Below are 24857 nucleotides of genomic sequence, written 5' to 3' on the forward strand. Positions count from 1 at the left end.
TTGAGACTTAATCCAGCCCCCACCCCCCTTCTCCAGGCTGAATAGCCAACTATGTGGGAACCCAGCCCCATCCACCAGTGGGCCAGCACCAGCCCTGACCCTGCACCAGCTGCCCCAGCACCCAACCCTGCCCAACAGCAGGCCAGCACCAGCCCCAGGCCCCCTGAGCCCCACAGCCAGCCATACCAGGACCTGGTTTGGCCAACCAGCAGTCTGGTACCAGCCACAAGACTTCCTCAGCCCTACTACCAGCTGTGTTAGGACCTCTCCCTGCCCACCATTGGGTGGGCAGCATCTGCAAGAGGTAAGGCCAGGCAGTCAGCCAGGCTCAGGGTCAGCCCCACCTACCAGTGCATCCACAGTATTCAGCCCCACCACTACAGAAGGGCCCACACAGGCCACATGGGGGGAACCCCTAGAACATATAAGTCTGGTGGCCAGAGGGGAGTATGTGACGGGGTCCCATAGGACATCTCCTACAAAAGGCCACTTCTCCAAGATTGGGAAATGTAACAGACCTATCTAATACATAGAAGTAAAAACAGAGAATTAGGCAAAATGAGGTGACAAAGGAAAATGTTCCCAATGAAGGAACAAGATAAAACCCCAGAAGAAGAACTAAGCAAAGTGGAGCTAAGCAATCTACCTGATAAAGAGTTCAGGATAATTATTTTAAAGATGCTCAACAAACTCAGGAGAAGAATGGATGAACACAGTGAGAAGTTCCAAAGTTAACAAAGGGTTAGAAAATGTAAAGAAAAACCAGAGCTGAAGAATACAATAACTTAAATAAAAAATACACTAGAGGGAATCAAGAGTAGATTAGATGATACAGAGGAACAGAACAGTGAACTGGAAAACAGAGTAGTGGAAACCACTCAAACTGAACAGAAAAATGTAAAAAGAATTAAAAAGAAACTGAGGATAGTTTAAGAGACCTCTTGGACAACATCAAGCATATTAACATTCAAATTGTAGGAGAAGAGTGAGAGAAGGGGGCAGAGAACTTATTTGAATAAGTAATATCTGAAAACTTACCTAACCTGGGAAAGGAAGCAGACGTTCAGGTCCAGGAAGCACAGAGTCCCAAACAGTATCAACCCAGAGAGGCCTACAACAAGACACATTGCAATTAATATGGCAAAAGTTAGACATAAAGAGAGACTCCTAAAAGCAGCAAGGGAAAAGCAACTATTTACATACAAGGAGACTCCCATAAAGCTATCAGCTGACTTTTCAGCAGAAACTTGGCACACCAGAAGGGTGTAGCATGATATATTTAAAGGGATGAAAGGAAAAAAGCTACAATCAAGAATAATCTACCTGACAAGGCTGTCATTCAGATTTGGAAGAGCAATAAAAGTTTTATAGATAAGCAAAAGCTAAAAGAGATAAGCACCACTAACCTGGCTTTACAAGAAATTTTAAAGGGATTTTATTAGTGAAAAGAAAAGAGCACACTAGAAATATGACAATTATGAAAGGAAGAATATCTTCTTGGTAAAGGTAAATATGCAGTAATGGTAGTATATCAACTATTTATAAGGCTAGTAGGAAGGTTAAAAGACAAAAGTAGTAAAACCATCGATATCCACAGTAAGTATTTAAGGGGTACATAAAACTAAAAGATGTGAAATATTATGTCGTAACATTGAACGTTGTGAGAGGAATAAAAATTCAGGATGGTTAGAATGAGTCTGAACTTAAGAGATCATCAACTTAAAATAATCATGTATATATATAGGTTGTAATATGTAACCCTCATGGTAGCCACAAACCAAATATCTATGATAAATAGACACATAAAGGAAGTAATCCAAACATAATACTAAAAATAGTCATCAAATTACAAGGGAAGAGAGCAAAAGAAGGAGAAAAAAAGCAAGAACTACAAAAATAACCCCAAACAATTAACGAAATGGCAATAAGTATATACTTATCAGTAATTACTTTAAATGTAAATGGACTGAATACTCCAATCAAAAGACATAGAGTGGCTGAATGTATACAAACAAAAAAACAAACAAAAAACGAGACCCATATATATGACACCCACAGGATACTTCAGATGTAAAGACACACACTGAAAATGAGGGAATGGTCAAAGGTATTTCATGCAAATGGAAATGAAAGCTGGGGTAGCAATACTCATACCAGACTAAATAGACTTTAAAACAAAGACTGACAAAAGACAAAAAGGATGTTACATAATGACAAAGGGATCAGTCCAACAAGAACGTATCACAATTATAAATATGTATGTAGCCAACATAGGAGTATCTGAATAGATAAAGCAAATATTAACAAAATGAAGGGAGAAATTGACAGTAACACAATAATTGTAAGGGACTTTAACACCCCCACTTACATCAATGGACAGGGCATCCAGACAAAGTTAATAAAGAAACACTACCCTTAAACAACACATTAGACAGGATGGGATAAATATATATGTATAAAACGTTTGACCCAAAAGCAGCAGAATACACATTCTTTTCAGTGCACGTGGAACATTTTCCAGGATATATCGCATGTTAGGCCACAAAACAAGTCTCAATAAATATAAGAATCATTTCAAGCATTTTTTCCAACCAATGATATGAGAGTACAAATCAACTACAAGAAAAAAAAAACAACTTCAAAAAACACAAACAGAGATTCGATCCCTGGTCTGGGAGCTAAGATCCCGCCTGCCATGCGGTGCAGCCAACAACAACAACAACAACAACAACAACAAAAAGAAATGTGGAGGCTGAACAGTATGCTACTATACAACCAGTGGGCCACTGAAGAAATCAAAGAGGAAATTTAAAAATGCCTTGAGACAAATTAAAATGGAAACACAACAATCCAAAATCTATGGGACACAGCAAAAGCAGTTCTAAGAGGGAAGTTTATAATGATACAAGCCTACCTCAGGAAACAAGAAAAAATCTCCAATAAACAACCTAACCTTACATCTAAAGGAACTAGAAAAAGAACAGTAAACAAAGCCCAAAGTTAGTAGAAGGAAGGAAATCCTAAAGATCAGAACAGAAATAAGTGAATAAAGAGTAAACAATAGAAAAGGTCAAGGAAACTAAGAGCTGGTTCTTTGAAAAGGTAAACAAAATTGGTAAACCTTTAGCCAGACTCATCAAGGCAAAAAGGAGATTGCCCAAGTAAATGAAGTCAGAAATGAAAAAGTTACAACTGACACCGCAGAAATATAATGGATCATAAGAGATTACTACGAACAATGATACACCAATAAAATGGACAATCTAGAAGAACTGGTTAAATTCCTAGAAATGTCTAATCTTCCAAAACTCAATCAGGAAGAATAAAAATTGAACAGACCAATTACCAGTAATGAAATTGAATCAGTAATCAGAAAATGCCTAACAAAAGTCCAGGGCCAGTTGACTTCACAAATGCATACTGCCAAACATTTAAAGAGGATTTAACATCTATCCTTCTCAAACTATTCCACAAAATTTTGAAGGAAGGAAAACTTTTGAACTCATTCTGTGAAGCCAGCATTACTCTGATACCAAAACTAGTGAAAGATACCACACACACAAAAATTACAGGTCAATATCACTGATGAACGTAGATGCAAAACTCCTCAACAAAATACTAGCAAACTGAATTCAACAATACAGTAAAAGGGTCATACACCATGATCAAGTGGGATTTATCCCAGGGATGCAAGGATGGTTTAATATCTGCAAATCAAGTAATGTGACACACCACATTAACAAATTGAACAATAAAAATTACATAATCGTCTCATAGGTGCAGAAAAAGCTTTTGACAAAATTCAACATCTATTTTAAAAACTCAACAAAGTGGATGTAGAGAGAACATAACATAATAAAGGCTATATGTGACAAGCCCACAGCTAACATCATACTCAACAGTGAAAAGCCGAAAACATTTCCTTTAAGATCAGGAGCAAGACAGGGATGCCCACTCTTGCCACTTATATTCAACATAGTATTGCAAGTCCTAGCCACAGCAGTCAGACAAGAAAAGGAAGTAAACGGAATTCACATTAGAAAGGAAGAAGTAAAACTATCACTGCAGATGACATGATACCATGTATAGAAAATTCTAAAAATGCGACCAAAAAACGGTTAGAACTAGTAAATTAACTCAGTAAAGGTGCAGGTACAAAATTAATGTACAGAAATTTGTTGTGCTTCTATACACCAACAACAAACTATCAGAAAGAGAAGTTAATAATTTATTGACCGGAGAAGTATTAATACATCTTTTGCTACCCGAATGTTATTGACCGGAGACATATCAATACGTTTTTAGTGATACAATTAACGTCACCATGCGAAGTTGTTAGCACTTAAAATTGATCAAGGTTTCATTATACAACTTATGATTATCCTTATCATTATCATTCACATTTTGCTCTGTTTTTTGTCCCTATCTTGTATATTATAAACACAAGTTAATTACTGTAAAATTTTCAAAAATGGCACATCACAAAATTGAGTGAAGAATTTTTTGGTGAATTTTGTGCAGATACTTTCTCTGATTGTCCAAGTGACATATATACTAGTGTCTCAGAAGATGATAGTTCTTCAGAGTATAGTTCTGATTCAGATGATGTGAATATTAGACCAACAAAAAGACAAAAAACCTTAGTGATTGACTCTGATGCGGAAAGTGAAAATGAAACGGTGCTGGAGAATGCTCCTTTGCTTCTACAGAAGAGTGGATTGAAGACAACGTTTCACAGAAATTGGAAGACTTTACAGGTGTGTCAGGTGTAACTGCTGAATGTAATAACCCTCCAAGTGTTAGTGAAATAACAGAATTAATTTTTGGTAACGACTTTTTCGAGTTGGTCGCTTCTCAAACAAACTTGTGTCACCAACAGAATGAAAAATCATATAAAAAGTATAAGGCTTTAAAATGGACTGATGTAACCCATAGTGACATGAAGAAGTTTCTTGGATTAATAATTTTGATGGGACAAATAAAGTCACACTGGAAAGAATATTGGCCGACTGATCCCTTACTTGAAACACCTGTCTTTCCAAAGATTATGATGAGGCAAGGTTTGAACAAATAATGACATGTCTTCACTTTAACGATATCTCAGAAACTCCACTTCCTGCAGACAGAATTTCAAAAATTAAACCTCTTTTGGATTATCTTCTACCAAAATTTCAATCGACCTATATGCCCAGAGAAGAGCTATCACTTGAGGAGGCAATGATAAAGTGGACAGGACGACTCAGATTCAAAACCTATAATCCTGGAAAACTTCCAAATTATGGAATTTTGGTCAGAATGGTTAGCGAAAGTGAAACTAGATATATATGCAACCTTGAGATTCACATGGTTGAAGGAAAGAAACTGCAAGAAACAATATTATCAGTCCTACAACCTTATCTTGGTCATGGCACCATATTTACCAAGACAATTATTACAACAGTGTGTCCACATCTGAAATATTGTTGAAAAATAAAACCAGAGTTTATAGTACTGTAAGAGAGAATCATGGTCTACCAAACCAATTAAAGGAGAAATCTAAAAATCTACAGAGGGGAGAAATGACATTCTTATGGAAGGGAGAAGTGATTCTTCTTATATGGAAAGACAAGAGGCCTAGTCCGCATGGTGACAACTATTCATGACGCCTCCATAGCATCTCCAGGAAAGGAAGACAGGAGGACTGGCCATCAGATAACTAAGCCCACTTGTATATTAGAGTATAATAAATATATGAAAGGAGTTGATCGATCTGATCAATATCTTGCAAACTTCAATATCCTCTGGAAAACACAAAAATGGTATAAGAAAGCAGGTTTCTATTTGAGTAATTGCAGTTTATTTAATGCATTTAAAATTTATTGTAGCCTTAATGCACAGAATAAAATGACTTACAATTTTTGTTAGCAGTAGCTATAGAATAGGTAACTGACCATTCTGGTGAATGTAGTGGTGGTCCCGCACCTGGTCCTTCTTGTGACATTTCTAAAAGAGCCCCCCACAAAGATCCACCTTGTCGACTATCAGGTAAAATAAAAGAACATATTCTAGAGGAAATAATACCCACAGGACTAAAAAAAAAAAATGCTGCCAGAAAGTGTAGAGTCTGCTCTTCCAGGGGAAAGCACAGTGAAACATAGTATATTTGTAATAGATGTTCTGTTCCCCTACACAGAGGTGCCTGCTGTACTGCCTGTCACACTCTATATTAGAATGCTGTAGTAAGACATGTTCAAAGTATCAAATAAATACATTAAGTGCAAAAAAGTTGTTGATATTTACTCAAACGCGGGTGTTTCAATATTCACTTATATAACAAATTGCCAGCCACAGGCATTAGTTTCTACAGAAATCCCCTGGTCAGTAATGTGTTAAGAAAACAATCCCATGTGTATTTGCATCAAAAAGGATGAAATACCTAGGAATAAAGACCTGTACTTGGAAAATTACAAGGCATTGATGAAAGAAATTGAAGATGACACAAACAAATGGAAAGATATATCATGCTCATGGATTGGAAGAATTAATATTGTTAAAACGACTGTACTCCCCAAAGCAGTTCAGATTCAATGTATTCCCTATCAAAATACCAATGGCCTTTTTTTTTTTTTTTTTTAACAAAAATGGAGCAAATAATTCTAAAGTTTGTATGGAAACAGAAAAGACCCCGAATAGCCAAATCAATCTTGAGAATGAAGAACAAAGCTGGAGGTATCACATGACTTGATTGGAAACTATACTTCAAAGCTACAGTCATTGAAACAGTATGGTACTGGCACAAAACAAGACATATAGGTCAATGGAATAGAATAAAGGAGCCCGGAAACGAACCCACACTTATATGGTCAATTAATCTATGGCAAAGGATGCAAGAATATACAATGGAGGAAAAAAACTGCCTCTTCAATAAATGGTTTTGGGAAAACTGAACTGCTACATGCAGAAGGCTCAAACTGGACTACTTTCTCATAACATATATGAAAATAAACTCAAAATGGATTAAAGACATAGATATAAGACCTGAAACTGTAAAACTCCTAGAAGAAAACATAGGCATTATGCTGTTTGACATTGGTCTTAGCAATTTTTTTCAGACCAGTCTTCTCAAGCAAGGGAAACAAAAGCAGAAATCAACAAATGGGACTGCATCAAACTAGCTTTTGCAGAGCGAAGGAAACTCTCAACAAAACACATAGCTAGCCTACTAAATGGGAGAATGTATTTGCAAACATTATATCCAAAACATACAAAGAATTCATACAACTCAATGTCAAAAAAAAAACCTGATTAAAAAATGAGCAGAGGATCTGAATAGACATGTTTCCAAGGAAGACATCAAGTCGTCAACAGACACATGAAAAGATGCTGAACGTCACTAATTATCAGGAAATTGGAAATCAAAATCGCAATGAGATATCATCTTACATGTGTCAGAATGACTGTTATCAAAGACAGTAATAAAGTGTTGCCAAGAATATGGAGAAAAGTGTACCTTCATCCACTGTTGTTGGGAATGTAAATTGGTATAGCTACTATGGAAAAAAATACGGAGGCTCCTCAAAAAATTAAAAACAGAACTATCATACAATCCAGCAATTCCACTTTTGGGTATTTTTCTGAAGAATTAAAAACACTAATTGGAAAAGATATATGCAGTCGTATGTTCACTGCAGCATTATTTACAGTAGCCAAGATATGGAAGGATCCTAAGTGTCCATCAATAGATGAGTGGATAAAGAAAATGTGATTTATAGAATCAACAGAATATTACTCAGCCATAAAAAAAATAAAGTCTTGCCATTTGTGATAACATGTATGGACCCAGTTGGTATTATGCTAAGTGAAATAAGTCAGACAGAGAAAGACAAATACCATATGATTTCACTTATATGTGGAATCTAGAAAACAAAACAAACAATGCAAGAGAGAAACAGACTAATAGATACAGAGGAGAAGCTGGTGGTCACCAGAGGAGAGGCGTATGGGGGTTTGGGCAAAATAGGTGAAGTGGATTGGTAGGTACAAACTTCCAGTTACAAAATAAATGAGTGATGCAGATGAAATATACAGCATGGGGAATACAGTCAGTAGCACTGTAATAACTTTGGTGACAGATGGCAACTAGACTTTATCTTGAACATTTTGTAATGTGTAGAAATATCGAATCACTGCATTGTGCACTTGGAACCAACATAGTGTTGTAAGTGAATTATACTTCAATTAAAAACATAAAGAACTCATATAAGTCAATTAAAAAGAAAACCAACTTCAGTAAAAACTGGGCAGGGGAGCTGAATAGACATTTTTCCAAAGAAGACATTCATATGGCCAACAGACATGTGAAAAGTTACTCAACATCACTAATCCAGCTTTCCCACTTCTGGGTCATCCGAAGAGTATGAAAGCAGTAATTTGAGAAAATATATGTACACCTCTGTTCATCATGGCATTATTCACCATATGCAAGATATGGAAAGAGCAGAAGTGTCCATCAGGGGGTGGATGAATGGATAAAGAAGATGCGGTATGTATGTACAATGTAATACTACTTAGCCATTAAAAGGATGAAATCTTGCCATTTCTAAGAATATGTGTGGACCTTGAGGGTATTATGTTAAGTGAATTATGTCAGATGGAGAAAGACAAATATTGTATAGATCTCATTCCAATGTGGAATATACAACAAACAAACAAAACCCCCCAAATAAATAAACAAACCAAACCAAAGAAAAGCAAGCATGTAGATGTAGAGAACAGATTTGTATTTACCAGGGAGGAAGGAACAGGTGGGATCAACTTTATGGTGAAGGAAGGAAACTAAATTTTTGGTGGTGAGCATGCTGTTAGGGTATACGGAAATAGAAATACAATGTATGCATGAAACGTATTATGTTATAAATCAATGTTACCTCAGTTTTTTAAAATTGAGATTTTATTAATCTGTAACATTTTCTAATGTATATATGTCAGATATTATAAAACAATGCTTTATTGCTCTTTTAAAATTAAAAGTCATACCAAGGCTTCTTTATGATTAGATTAATGAAGATACAACTATTACATGAGTCATGTGTTGTTTCTAGACAGTGCACACACATGAGAATGAATACATTGATATATAAATATAAAATCAGGAGTTTATCCTGAAAGTTCTATTTCTAGATACCATTTTGAACATTGAACATCTGCCAGTTTTGGTTTCCACAGAGGTCCTCAAACCAATTCCCCTCGGGTATTGAGGGACAAGCAGCTATTGAACAGTATGAGATTGGGAAATCTATGTTTGAAATAGAAGTTGGCCATGATCTATTCTTAAGTGAAAAGATGTATTGCAGAAACTTTTACGTATATGAGTCTGTTTTTATAAACAAGTATTTCCTTCTAAAATCCACCCCAATTTATGTGTATGTGTATTACAAGGATATTGTTATAACGTTGTTAATAACATTGTTAATAATGTTTATTTTTTGGAAGAATTGGGGAGGGACCACTTTCACTTTTTATTATAACTCTGTAAAGTTGTATTTTTATTATTTATAGGCTTAAACTGATCAAGTTCACTGAACTTGATCATTCAGGGAGAGTTAATGAATCAGGACATTTTAAATTGAATAGAGGATGTTTTTCATAGATTCTAATGTAAAGGATGGCTTTTCAAAAAATAGGTTTTTATTTAATTGAATGAGTACTTTCAAATTACTTAAATTCATAATAGGTGTATCAGTTTCCTGTGGATGCTGTACCAAATTACCACAAACCAGAGTGGTTAAAACAATAGAAACGTACTCTCTTACAGTTCTGGAGTCTAAAAGTCTGAAATAAAGGTGTGTGTAGAGGGTCTAGGGGAAAATCAGTTACTTGCCGCTTACAGCTTTCTGGTGGTTGCTGGCATTCCTTGGCTTGAGACCTCATCACTCCAATTTCTGTGTCCATCTGTGTCTCTCTCTTCTGTGTGTATGTCTCAAAATTCCCTCTGCTGTTCTCTTATGAGGACACTTGTCATTGCATTAAGGGCCCACCAGGCTAATCATCTCAAGATCTTTAACTTAATTACATCTGTTTAGATCATTTTTCCAAATAAAGTAACATTCAGTGGTCCCAGAGATTAGGACATGAACATATCATTTGGGGTACCACCATTCAGTCCACTGCAAAGAGATGGGTATACATTTAAATTATGTTTTCTAAGCTGGAAAAAGAAAACTTTTAATTTATTTGCAGCATCTCAATTTCAAAAATTTAATCAACACCAAGCATTTTATATTTTAAGTTGCATTTTAAAGAAATGAAAATCAGAATTATTCATATTTATTGACTAAGATATATGTATGAGGGGCTATTTCACTCTTTTGCAAAAAATTCATTTATATTTACTTAATTAACTTAGTAGCATATTTAAGTGACTGCCGTTTTTTATTTTAGGCATTCTATTTTCATTTCATTTTAATTTTTGGAGAATTGTTATGCTATTAAATGGTAAGATATATGATGACATGCAATAGAAAAGTAGGTATTTGTCATAATTGCCTATGATAATTGAAGTAGTAGGTTTTCATTTTTAAAGTTTTGAATAGATGGTATTAGTTTAAATAAATTATGAGTGTAAATTATAAGATGTCTAATTTTAAAACAGATATTAAAATTGTAATTTTAATACAATATAATTCTGCTATAGAATATTAAACTTATTACTTCCCAGCTGTTTCTTGACATCATTTTTAAAAATTTTGACATAAATGGCAGATTGAGCAAAAATGATGGCAATGTATGTTGCACTGAAAATTCTCTTTGAGGCAGAAATATTTGCACAGTCTCATGGAATAAGTTTTTTTCTTATTGTTAAAAACTATGTCTATTCATCCAATATGTAAAATTGGAAAAAATTAAATAATAAAAATCTTTTCATCTTGCTGACTCCTTCATTTCTCAGTGAGCTCTATATGAAGAGCATGTTGGAAATATGTAGTTTAGGCTTTCTAATAAGGAAGGTTATACACTTTTGACTATTAGCTGTAGCCTTCAAGTCAATTCCTTTTATTGGTAGGCAGATTTCATTCTTTTCCTCCCTTCATTTTTCTTTCTTTCTTTTTTTCTTTTTTAAGTATAGGCTTTTCCCCATCAAAAGTGGAATCATACTTCATGTGTTACTTTTTTTTAATTAGTTACCTATTTTATGCATATTAGTGTATATATGTCAATCCCAATCTCCCAATTTTTCCCACCACCCTCCTCCCTTCTAATAACCCAGAAGACTTTTTTTTTTAACTATAGTAGATTCAATTGTATTAGTTTCAGAAGAAGGCATTTTTTAAAAAAAATTTATTTATTTATTTATTTATTTAATTTATGGCTGTGTTGGGTCTTCGTTTCTGTGCGAGGGCTTTCTCTAGTTGCGGCAAGTGGGGGCCACTCTTCATCGCGGTGCGCGGGCCTCTCACTATCGCGGCCTTTCTGGTTGCCAAGCACAGGCTCCAGACGCGCAGCCTCAGCAATTGTGGCTCACGGGCCTAGTCGCTCCGCGGCATGTGGGATCCTCCCAGACCAGGGCTCGAACCCGTGTCCCCTGCATTGGCAGGCAGATTCTCAACCACTGTGCCACCAGGGAAACCCGAAGGCATTTTTAAGTATCATTATGTTTTGGAAATATTTTCCAGAATAGACACAAAGGGTACAGCGTTTAAGAAGGAAGAAAACTAGTTTTTATTTAGTATCTAACTTCATATGAGGCATATGCCAGGTATTTCATTTATTCTTAGAACAACTCTTAAAGATTAGCATTTTTTTAGAACAACTCTATAGATTTTTTTTTTTTTTAAGTAGGGGAGGAAACAGGCACAGAAAGATTGAATAAATTGCTTTGTATCCCACATTTATTAAATGGTGAGACTGAGATTTGCATCTAGTTCTGTCTCACTAAAAAGTACAGATCAGATGACAGTCTCTCCAAGCTATTCATAAAATGCCTTCTAATATTTGTTATCATATCTTAGATTTTAAAGTAACAACTCTCATGTAAACCTAACTAGGTACATGGTCTGGGGTTAATCCTGGGAGGCCTTTGGCCTGGCCTCTACAGGCCCTGATTCTGTATTGCAGTTGTCAGCACACAGGCATTAGGCCTAAAGTGAGTCTTTCCACTTGATGTATGGTTTTATAGCTATCACCTTTGTGCTGGAGTAGAGATGACAGAAATATCAAATCACATATTTAAAATATGATTTATTAAAAACTAACTTCAACTCTGCTTCAGAATTTAAGTATGAAAATGTTGAATTAGAGGAAGGACATAAATTAATGAAAGTAAAAATATCCAGGCCTTCATTTATACTTTAAAAATATGTGAGGGTTTGGTTTACAAAAATGAATAATAACATAGTTAGGTTCCCATTGCCACTAATCCTTGTAGTATATCATTTATGGAATTTCAAAGGAAGTTTTACTTGCTCAGATGTTAAAATAATTACTTAATATCAAATAAGCATTCCAGGGCTAATGTCTTCATGGGTTGGATTATGTATAGGGAAAATATTTTAAATAGCTGAAAAAGGATCATAAAAAATAGAAGTTTGTGATTTGTTGTCACCTGTCTTCCTATAGTTATCTTAAAATTGTCATACTTATTTGTTTTGATGTCAGAGAAAAACAACTATTGAAATAATGTTGAAAATACTCTTTGTAACTATTCCACAGCAAAAAAACATTAATCTCTAGTAATTTATGTGTACTTTTTATAAGTTTCTATTTCCAAAGGATGAATAGGAGAGAATAAGAGAGAAAATTGTCTATTGATATGCTTCAGTTGTTTTTTCCATGTGAGATATCTCTTGAGTGTCTGCTAAATGAGTTTCTTTTTTAAATCCTGAGTGATCTTTATAGCAAACACAAACTCTAAAATTATAACAGTCTATTTTATTTTTGATATATCTACTCGCCACCAAAAAAACCCAATAAATGTTGGAAACCTTTATTTGAAAGCCAGTTTAGTACATCTTTGGAGTCTTAGCTTCCAGTAATGGGCTGATGATATTATGCTTGTGAAGCAAGGTTGTCATCTAGTGGTGTTTTCAAGTAGTACATTCTTCAGAATTAGCTCTCTAAAACATCTTTAACATTTTAAAGGAAATGCTTAACAAAAACAAATCTAGGTTTCAAATTTTCAGAATTTAAACACTTTTAAATATTTTACATTATATATGACTTTACAAAGGATTATCCCTAGAACCTTTTCTGATGTCCATATCTTAATCTTTAATATTGGGCCCTCAGATTTTTGTCTGGCCACTGAAATGTTGAAGTTTGAGTAATACGGATGTTAATCATGATGTATCAAGGCATTTCATAATGCTTCACGTCTCTATTGAAGTTACTTGCTTAGAAAAAAGATCCTTATGTAGTACTAAGCAGATTTTTTTTTTTTACTTTTTGCATATTTATCCTCTCCATTTTTGTGCAGGTTAATTTTTTGAAACATTTGCACATAAAATGTTAAGGTTTTAATGATGATTTCTTTGCTTTTGGTGTTTTTATTTTTGTAATATAAAAATTTGGAAAGTTAGCATAGAAGAAATTAAAATAGATTTTCCCATGTGTAGAAAAAATTTAATATCGTATTAGCTAAATGGTGGAAGTAATATACATTTGTGCATGCAAAGAAATCATAAAAACTAAAAACTGAAAAAGAGATGCATTTTTAAAGATAGTTTATATTTGAATAAAATAAATCTTACATAGAAAATAGTTCACTCACTGATTAAGATGAACACTAATTACTTGTTACTTAGAGTTCCTTTGTATAATACATATCTTTATTTGATCCATTCGTATATAAACCATAGAGAAAATTAAATTTTAAGCTAGTGTTGACTCAGGTCCTTATTGTAATTGTTGGAATAAAGATTGTGGTATTCATTTTGGCATAGTAGGTGGCCACTTAACCTAAAGAAGGAAAGAAAATGGTAGTGATAGAAGTGGTACTTTTTTTAGGGAAATGAAATAAAAGACCTCTTTTTTTCCTTTTTTGCCATTTGGGTCATAGGACTCCCCCTTCTGAATTACTTTTAATAGATTCTGATCCTCCTGTTTGCTGTGCTTAATACCATAAATTCATTCAACTTAATGCTGGTGTACCAAGTTATATTCTGGTTGGTGACTCCCCCCCGCGCCCCCTCGCCAATGTATTTATAAATTGTATTTAGTATGTTCATTTAGTCTGTACCAGGTTATTTGAAGCAAATTTTGTGCCCCAGTTTTTTAAAAAACTATTTATTTATTTGGCTGCGTCAGGTCTTAGCTGCAGCACGTGGGATCTTTCTTGCCGCGTACAGGATCTTTAGTTGCGGCATGTGAGATCTAGTTCCCTGACCAGGGATGAAGCCCGGGCCCCCTGCTTTGGGAGCGTGCTTAACCACTGGACCACCAGGGAAGTCCTTGTGCCCAAATTTTTATTAGCCTTGTTACCTTAACTAATCTTATTACTCTGTGGTTCATAAATAGGAGTTCATAAGCCATTTTCCTTTATCCTAAAGGAGGGAATTAGCAAATTATTATTTCAGTGTTTTTGACTGGGTACAGCAAAAGCCTATAAGAATAATAGCAAAAACCAAAATTTTCAGCAGGCATGTTACAGACCACTTACACTGTGGGGCTGGAAACAGGATATGCAGAGTGAATAGAGAGACCTTTGTTTGGGTAGTTTTTAAAAATTATTTTTTAATGCCCTGGGAATTTGCAGTAGGTTGGCAATGTTCATATTTGCTAAGATGAAAGATATCTTTTAATATAAATGTTTAAAAAATTACCTGTCAGGTTTTATTCTCTCCTGTCTCTCTATTGGCTTGAGTAATTGGGAGTTAGTTATTATTTTCTTTGTAGCTAAGCAAGGATTCAGTTATAAAATTCCCATTTTGGTATTTGGATAACGTATGTGGGCTAGTAATCTCAGTGTAGCAGCAAATAATCATGTATAGATCAGAGACCCCAAAAACCACATGAGGCCATGCGATCTGGGTTTTCTTCAGAGACAGTTAAGACCATCCTGTAGCAGTCATTGTCCAGATATGTCCTTTATTTTTTGATTGAGTCCCTATCCATTTGGGAAGAATGTTTTCACTCTTGATTTTCTTATTGGCATTTTAAAGAATTTTCATGTGTCGTCAGCCTAATTTGTATGCGTGATAATAGATTCCGTTTTTGATTATCTTAGGAATTCAGGTCTCAGTTCAGACTTGAATGGACAGTCATTGCTTGGACAGGTACAGGTAGGTGGAGGGGAAGAAAAGTTCAGTGTGCTGTTTTAGTATTTCTGGTCAATTAGAACATTTTTCCCCCTAAAAAATATATGTAGTCTGGAAATCTAGGTAAGGATGAGTTATCATATGTGCAGTTTGAAGATAATTTAGGCCAAAGTAAATGATTTGACGATAAATCCGGTAAGAACACTATTTACATGCATAAATATGTTTATTGCTGTCCAGGAGTCATACAAAGTGACCTAAAAGACAGTTCTTCTCCTCTTTTGCTTGAAAAGGATGTCAGCCATGGATATTATATCATTTGAGAGACACTTAGGGCACAACCCTGCATGTCAAAGACAAGTTGAAAGTGTATAAGAGCAAACAAACAGATAACTGAAATAAACTAATACAATTAATACGTACAAAGTGTGTGTGCCACATGCAGACTGAAGCCTGTTTTGTTTGGCTTGTACATTGCTTTGCAAAAAACTAAAAGCTAAAAATGAGAAGATCTGACAATGGCTGCTTAACCTATCCTCATACAGATAGTCACTGGAGCTGCCCCCTTTAGATGGGCATGTACTCTTCAGTTTGTTGCTGCCCTCCTCATTATGTGTACATCATAGTCAGTAATTAAGTTAGACTCAAGGATTTTACCTACTTCCAGAGGAATGGATCAAAGGAAAATAGGCACTCTTTTCCCTTGCAGTTAGGAATCCAATTACTGGTAATAGTGATCCACTATCTGGATCTAACAAGTGATATTGAAACAATAGTATTTGTTTTTATCACAGTTTTCTGTCAGTTGAGATTCTTGAACTGTAGTTTGGGAATGTCTGTTTTATATGCCCAAGTAACTTTAGAACATGAGGTAAAGATGGTTTTAGCAGTGAGACCCTTCTTATTAAATATATATTCATTATTTGTAATAGGAAACCACCTCTCCCCCAAATTGGTGGATAGTAATTAATTTTAAAGCTTTTACTTCTTAAGTAAGAAGAGTTGCTCAGGATTAAAATTAAATGACTCTGAGAAAGTCAGAATTTTAACATTTATTTATGAAAATAAGAAGCACTTTCCAAAATCTTTTAAAACAAATTTGAGTGTTTATTAAACTGTGATTTAAAATGGAATTATTTGAAGGTAAAACTAAGGAGAAATATTAGTCTATTCTGTGAGTATGATGCAGAAATTTAGCCCTTTAGTGCCTTGCTTGTCAATAAAATGTATTCCGATGTATTTTTAGTTCAGAATAGTAATGAGTGGTTTTATAATGTTACTGTTCTCAAATCTCCACCAGAGGAGAAAAAAAGTGTGTGCTTTTGGGGCTGTTGTAGTCAACAAGAGCTCTCTGGGGTTTATTTCTTCTTTAAGGTCCATGCCCTTGGGTTTGCATGCTCGAAGACGGCACATGGGAACTGATTATGACTCACTTCCCTTGAGGTCCATCGTGCAGATGTGCACAGGGATCAGCTCTGACACGCTTGTGCCAATTTTCAATTCCTTTTTTTCCCAGTGACCACATTAAGGCTGGTGAATTTTGTGTTGTTTTGTTCTTTCAGTTGCTGTGTTCCTGTAGTGCATCTTGAAGCTGACTGGGACATAATACCTTAGTTTTATCACTTTTTTTATTCATTGATGATATTGGAGTCTTAAATGTTTACAAAAACAAAAAGATTAATTAGTAAATCTCAAGTTACAGTTAATTTAGATTTAGTCCTGTGAAAATGGTCCAGTATTGACAGAAGGATCACCAAGATATTACTGGGGAGACCTGTGAATGGGTCTCCTGTTTCTTGATAATTACAAAGTAAAGCTGTGAGGCTCAAGTCCTTTGATTTTTTTTTTTTTTAATGTGAAGGGTGAGGAAGGGAGACTTGTAAAACTTGGAAATTGAGACTGAGCCATATTTTATAATTTCTTATATTCAGGAAGCCTTCTCCAGGCATCGTTTGGAAGAAATCACATGATATTTGATTTATACATGGATGAAGTCAAATTTACACCCCCTTATCTCTTCTGCTTTCAGAATTTTTGTTAGATAGATGTTTCCTTTTTATATTTTGCAGGATAGGTATTTTTATTGTTGTAACAATTTTTGAATCTCTTAATAGTAGTTAATATTAGTTCCCTGATCTTTTACTATGAAACTAGGCCTATTCTTATTTAATATACTTTGGAGACACTGATTGAATTTGCCTAGTTGTGCTTTTTTGTGTGTGTTGGTAAAGTGTCTACTTGATTAAGAAATTGATTTGTATAGATGTTGACTTCTGTTTATGAGAAAAAAATCATATTCCTGATATTAGCATTAGTTGTTGATAAATAAAAATAGTGTGTTGTAATGAAAAGACTGCTAAACTGGGAATCAGGAGACATTTTTGTTTTAACTTTGCATAGCTTAAGTTTGTGTTTTGGAGCAAGTTTAGGTTAACATCTTTGGGCATTCTTTTCTTCATCTGTAAAATTGAAGAGTTAAACTTTATTTTTTAAGATCATTTCCAGTTCATCTGACATCCTGTAATCTTTTAATTCTAAAGAGTTGCCTTTCTAGAAAACAAAAGTATTTTATTAGTCATTGCATATTATTTCCCCACTGTAGGAATTTTGAAAGTTGTGTTTTTGTAATTACTCAGTCAGCATTTAATATAGCACCCATATCCCTCTATGCACTGTTGCTTCCTACAGTAAATAAAATTCATCTCAACCTATACTGACCTCTCATCTCTTCCCCATTTTCCAGCCGTAACGTTCCAAGTTATTACCTCTAGAATGTGCTTTATACTTTTTTACTTCCATGTTGTTGGTCGTACTATTCCCTTTCTGTACACTCTTTTCCATTCCGCAGCCACTTTGAGCACCCATAACATTTTGTTTATAGTTATTTTGGCATTGTATGATAGCTGTTTACATGTTGTATTATTCTTTATGTGAGACTGTAAACTCCTTGAAGAAAGATGTTTATTTTTCGTCATTTTACTGATCTTATTACTGATTCACATAGTACTTTTCACATAAAGGGGGAGTTAATTAATATTTGTAGAACTGAATTTGTAAGATGGTTAGTGCTGGATACAGTCAATGGCTGTGAATAGTGAAAAATTATCAGGGTAATAAGGAAATGAACTTAGCCATTCTGAATTAAAGCAGTGTTTTAGCCATCTATGCTGACTGCAAACATTGTATTCCATGGTCACTCATGTACTATTTATTCCTGCCTCCCATCCATTCATTCTTACTGACTCATCTACCTACTTAACACTTCTATTTTTCCCTGTAGCCCACTTAACTCCTTGCCTTCATTCATCATTGTAGTTTAGCACTGCCATGGTCTTCAACTTTTAATAGTATCTAATTTTTTTAACACATTCTTGCTTTGATTTATATACACTTTCCTTTCTTTTACCTCCTTGATCTTATGCATAGGTTTATCAGCTTTAATTTTCTATTGCTTTTTGTACTCTCCTATTCACATTTCTTTTCACTTGCCCTTTTACTTTTGAGAAATCATTCATCCTATGTTTCTTAAAGGCAAATGCTCTTTGGTTGCTGTCTTCAGGTAAAGTTTACATTGATAAGTGTCTTAGAATCAGCCTAAGGTTGAGGGTTGATGGTGGAATTGCTGGCCATCAGGAAGAGCCAGAGTTAGCTCTGTCAGACTAGCACTCCTGTATCTTTTTTTTTTTTCATCTTTATTAGATTATAATTGCTTTCCAATGTTGTGTTAGTTTCTCTTGTACAGCAAAGTGAGTCAACTATATGTATGCCTATATCCCCTCCCTCTTGGGCCTCCCTCCCACCCTCCCCATCCCACCCCTCTAGGTCATCACAAAGTACCAAGCTGATCTCCCTGTGCTATACAGCAGCTTCCCACTAGCTATCTGTCTTACACATGGTAGTGTATATATGTCAGTGTTACTCTCTGAGTTCATCTCACCCTCCCCTTACCCACCTGTGTCTACAAGTCTGTTCTCTAAGACTGCATCTCTGTTCCTGCCCCGCCACTAGGTTCATCAGTACCATTTTTCTAGATTCCATATATATGCGTTAATGTACGGTATTTACTTTTTTTCTTTCTGACTTCCTTCACTCTGTATGACAGACTCTAGGTCCATCCACATCACTACAGATGACTCAATTTCGTTCCTTTTTATGGCTGAGTAATATTCCATTGTGTATATATGTACCACATCTTTTTCATCCATTCATCTGTCTGTGGACATTTAGGTTGCTTCCATGTTCTGGCTATTGTAAGTAGTGCTGCAAGGAACATTGGGGTACATGTATCTTTTTGAATTATGGTTTTCTCAGGGTATATGCCCAGTAGTGGGATCTTTTTAGTGGGAGAATGTCTGCAGTGGCAATGCTAGCATCAGACCTTTGGTTAAAGGAGTATCTGATACTGATTACAAAAGATGCTGAATGTTAATGGGCATTTTTACAGGTGGACTTTTGGGGGGATGATATCTGAATTGTAGAATTTATCAAAGAATTTCAAAATGACTGTATTGGGTGTGGGTGAATTGGTAGAGATGATTTTTCCCCCCTTTGGATTCAATAATCTTTTTACTCTTGAATTAATTATTGTCTGCTACAGATGTATGGTTGGTTTGGACTGAATAAAAAAAAACAGAGGACAATAAGACAATGAGTAAAAAAAAACTGCAAAGAGACAGGAAAAGTAAAAGATGTAAGATAAAAAGTTGCCTATCTTTGTGCTATTTGGAGTCAGTAGTATTTATTGAAAGATTCTTGGGAACATTATGTTAGAGAAAGGGGACTTGAGAAGATAATGTAAGAAAGTAGCCCAGAAGAAAGTTTGTTGGACTATATTTAAATCTATGTTGTTTTTAGTTCTATTTTTATAGCACATCTCAATCTCTTAAGAGTTTACTGTATTACTAAATATTTAAGTCGGATATTGTATTTGTATAATAGTAAAGAGGAGCTCATTCATTCCTTAAGAAGTGTATTGATGGTTAAATAGCTTTTCTCAGAAAACATATGGATACTTTTATTAACACAGTATCCCTTTAAAGATATAAAAGAGGAAAAATATGCATTGTCTATCCTGTTCTATCAGATAGTAAATAAACAGGGAGTATCCAGGGCTCTTTTTGCCTAGTATTTGTAGTGGAAGCATTTTATAGTAGAGAACAAAATTGCATGTAGACTTAAGAAAATAATTTTGGTTAATTTTGATTTTAGAAAACATTAAGCCATTTATTTTATTTTAACAGGTATCTTTCAGATGAAGGCATTGACGCGTGCACAAGTTCTCCTGACAAAGTCAATATAAATGACATCATCCTGATTGCTCTCAATGTAGGTTTTATTTATTGACTTATAAACGTTTTAAATCTGGAAGCTATATTTATGAAAAATATCTCATAGAATAAACTGGATTTTATGATGAGAAAAAATCATAAATCATCTTGCATTTTTATTGTCCATTTTAAGTTGCAGGAATGTTTGTTGAATTTGGTAATCTCATATAAGCCAATTATTAGAAATATATATTTCTTTAACATCTATTATTCAGAATTCAATGAAAAAGGGAAAAATGCAATTAAAACTCCTTTTTTTTCACCCTGTGATCAGTTACAGAATTTCATTACATTTACAGTAGCTATGTAATAGCAGTAAAAACTGATCATATTCATGAAAACAAATTGACTTTTAATGTACATAGAAACTCTAGCTAGGTTATAGCTTCTTGACAGTTGTATTTTTTCTTTTAAAGTAACTTTTCCTGTCGATAAAAGTAGTATATATGGTACCATACAACTACTTCATAAAATACAGAAAAGTAAAATAATAAAACCAAATAATTACCGTTAATGTTTTGGTGTATATTTCTTTCCAAGCTCTTTCCCTCTACCCGTTTGTATAGTTGTATCTTTTCTATAATTGGGATTGACTTCTGGATTTTTGTGAAGAGTTCTAAAAATTGTTTGACGTACAGATGTAAGTAAATTAATATTCTTTTTTCAATCTTGCAGTTACCCCGTGGGAGTGTTTTTTGTATCGCCTTTGCAGTCACAGTCTATTAATCAACTTCATATACTATGATACATAATCAATGAAATTCAGAAGAGAATTACTGTCTGATAAATCCATTATGTCACTGCAAAGTAGGTTTAGCATAAAGCAGAAAGGGTGACAACTGATAAGAATATGTGAAGTATAAATATGTAACTGTGTATAACTTTTCAAATTACTTAAATTTATATTTATATAATTAAACTTGGGTTTAAACATAAAATTTATATTTTGAAGCCTGTGATTTTTTTAGCTGCTTTGAAATTTTATTCAGTAAGACCAACAGGTTTTTTAGAAATTATGTGTGTTATCTGTGACTACAAATGGGAATATTTGCTAGACACTTTAACTTTCTTTGATTTGCACCCAAATTAGTGAATTTTATTTTCAAAAAATGGTATAAAAAACCCTAGTTTCTTTGTTTATTAAAAAAAGTCCTAAAGATGATAGGAAAAAGGCTTTGTGATAATCTTCTTTTTTTATTTTTCTTATTTATATACATAGGTAAATAGCATTGAGCTATGTATAAATTGGGTATGAAACTAAGTAAAGTAAGTCAACATGAAGTATTTGTCCTGTGTACATAAGAGGTACATGATGATTATTATCTTAGTGAATTAATTTGTCTTTATAATTTTCTTTAAAATATATAGTTGAATACTGCAGTCCAAAGCTATTATGCGATATAATAGGATAAAAAAAATACTTTTAATCGGGATGAAGTCTACACCAGACAAATAATCTAAGTTTCAAGTTTATAACCTTTAAATAAAATCAGGTATATACAGTATTTCTGTTGAATTATTTTAACTTTCAAGTGATTGTGGGATGTTAATCACTAATTGAGAAAGACTTGCATTATTAGTTCTTACATATAACTTATTACATATTGGGAGAATAATCCATGCATAAGCTTGCTTATGTTCTCTTTTACCAGTGGGAACACACTGAAATTGTTCCTTTATCTAGCAGTGAACAAAGCAATGGTATGTATATGGTTTTCCTGCCCAGGGAAGTCCATTAGGCTATTATTGGGCTGCTTAGGAAGGTACTCTCTGCTTAGCATGAAATAAAATTCCAGACTCCCCCCCTCAAAAAGCAGGTGTTTACCATAAATCACATTGTTAATACAAATAATTTAGGCAGTGAACCACATTTTCTGTTAGGGAATGGTTCAAGTGCCAAGTTCCCAGATGACACCTTCGGGCCAACTTTGTAAGCAGGCCCTTCTAAAGATAGCAGCCTCAGAGCTGCTATGTAACTCTTTTCTGCATGGGTTTTTATGTTGAAAGGAGGGAGGTTCTTAATTTTTTTCCTCTGTAGAATGAGGAGTAAGGATATTAAGAAATAACCTTGAAATTCAGCATATAGTTTTGCGTTCAAATTCCTGAATTATTCAGAAAAAAATTAAATGATAGCCTAGTCTTAAATTACTAAATAATATGTAACAGTAAAAGTTTTAAAAGATTATTTTAAAATTTCTTTTAAGATTCTGTATAATACAAAATGATTTGCCAAATAGATATTCTGCTGAATTTACTTGAAGAAATAGTCAGGAATCTTGTGTGTGTGTGCATACGTGCATGTAATAGGTTAAATATTTCTCCTGCATAATTGCTTATTCACTATAAATGTATTTTTGGGCCCAGTTATCCTAGTGATCCTGATATAACAGCGTCTGAATCGTAGAATTGCCTTTGCAGAACTCATAAATTGACTTTGAATTTAGGATGTTTAAAGATTTGGTAGGTCATTTTCATCTTGCTAAAAGAACAGTGAAATAACATTCCTTATATGTGTGTACGGCACTTTGAATACATTGTCTCCTTTTAGCCTGACAACAGCTTTGGAAGATAGAATTGGTAATATGTTTTCCATGTTACAGAGGAATAAATTAACTGGATTTAGAGAATTTCTGACGTGTCCCAGGTCATGTTAGTTAATTACAGTATGTAGTAAATCAAAGTTTAGGATTTTAGTCTAGTGCTCATTTCTCATTTATATTAATGCCTCATTTAATTTTAATTTTATAATTAGTGATAAAAACCAGAAATGAAGGACCATGATGTATCATAAAATTTTTATATATTCTGTTTTTTATACATATTTAAATATTTCAGCTTTTGAGTGACTTCAAGATAATGCTTATGTTTTTATGAACTGTTAGTTGTATTATTGACTTGTACACGTTCAGATGATAACAGTATGCATGTTTTATATTCGCTAAAGTAAACATGAGAGCTAACATTCATTAAATGCTTACTGTTTGCAAGTCATTGTGCTGAATGCTTTACATGCATTATTTAATCTTCAAAACAATCCTAATATAGGAAATGCTAGTATAGGAAAGTATTTTTTTCCCCATATGTTGCTTAGTATTTTCAAAGTCAAAGCCATGCAACTTGAGGTATGGTTTATAGTTCTTTCACTCTATTATTGGGTGGAGGCTGCAAAAAGGATAAACCTGAAAAATTGTTAAACAAGTATTTGGATTTGGGGCTTAGTTTACCTGGCAGTTCCATTCAGTGAGTTTTACTTTAGGAGTGATCCTTGCATTACATTGAGAAATAAATTATAAATCATTGTAGTAAAAGACTGGAAAGGATCTGTGAGGGTTATATAACATGTATGCTTGTTTCTTAAGCTGACCATATATGGATATTTCAAATAAGAGGATATTCTATTATTGTAGGTGTTCAAAGAAGACTGTCCTACTTCTCTATATGTATCCTTTTGTGATACAGTAATTTTAATCATCTAGTATTTTCTCCTTAAGTCTAATATAAATTTCTCCCTTATAAATGTTGTGATTAAATGCACTGTAAGTCTGTTTTGTTTTGCTCTTGAGGCAATGAAGAGCTTCTCTTTACTATATTTAAGGAATAACAAAACAGTACAAATTTAGTTATTAATCTAACCTCACTATCTCAAGCAGCAAGATAATTTCTTAGCTTAAATAATTAGGCCTTTTTCATGAGTAGTATTAGTTTTCTTCTGAACAAATTTCTTACTATTCCTTTAGTTTTCACTTCTTAAAGAAGACAAAATCCTGAAAATTTCTGTTTTTTTATGTAGACTGTGTAGTTGAAGTTCTGTTTTTATGTCAGAAATCCTACAACTTTATCTTAGTCCTATGTTGTCCTTTTTATGTTTTGCTTTGGTTTGCTGAATAATATGTACTTAGGAATTTTCATGTGGTTAGTCATTTGTTCACCAACTTCTGTTTCTGTAATTTGTTTAAAAAGCAAATGAAATAAGTATTTACTACAGTATAGTCTTACGATTTCTTGCTGTTGCAGTGGTATTGTTCTCTGGGATATTTTTATGTTATGTAGCTTTGTTATGTCATAAGTATCACAGCCTATAGAGTAATGTGTTTTCATCTCTCTGCATATCAAGGTTATATAGAATTTAGTTGTCAAAAATATACTCTGTTTATATGTTCAAAGTAGTCATTTAGTTTTGGATTGTGGCATTAATTTTTTAGTAAGACTATATAGTTTCATAAAATCAAGTTTTAGATTTTAATAAAGAAGACTTAGTAAGTTAAAAGGTTATCTAGAGAAGTATGACCAGATATAAATA

The 24857-nt window shown here is 33.9% G+C and overlaps 1 protein-coding gene across 2 annotated transcripts in view; it reads left to right on the forward strand.

The window, feature by feature from the left end:
• The window catches only part of TDRD3 (tudor domain containing 3), a 215050-nt gene that overhangs the window by 61723 nt on the left and 128470 nt on the right, over window positions 1–24857 (forward strand). For both annotated transcript variants that reach the window (XM_068526575.1, XM_068526576.1), the window contains exon 2: window positions 20471–20555. In XM_068526575.1, coding sequence (XP_068382676.1) covers window positions 20471–20555 — 85 coding nt within the window. The remainder of the gene's footprint in view (window positions 1–20470; window positions 20556–24857) is intronic.

This window comes from Eschrichtius robustus, chromosome 18 (assembly GCF_028021215.1).
Source record: "Eschrichtius robustus isolate mEscRob2 chromosome 18, mEscRob2.pri, whole genome shotgun sequence".
NCBI lineage: Eukaryota > Metazoa > Chordata > Mammalia > Artiodactyla > Eschrichtiidae > Eschrichtius > Eschrichtius robustus.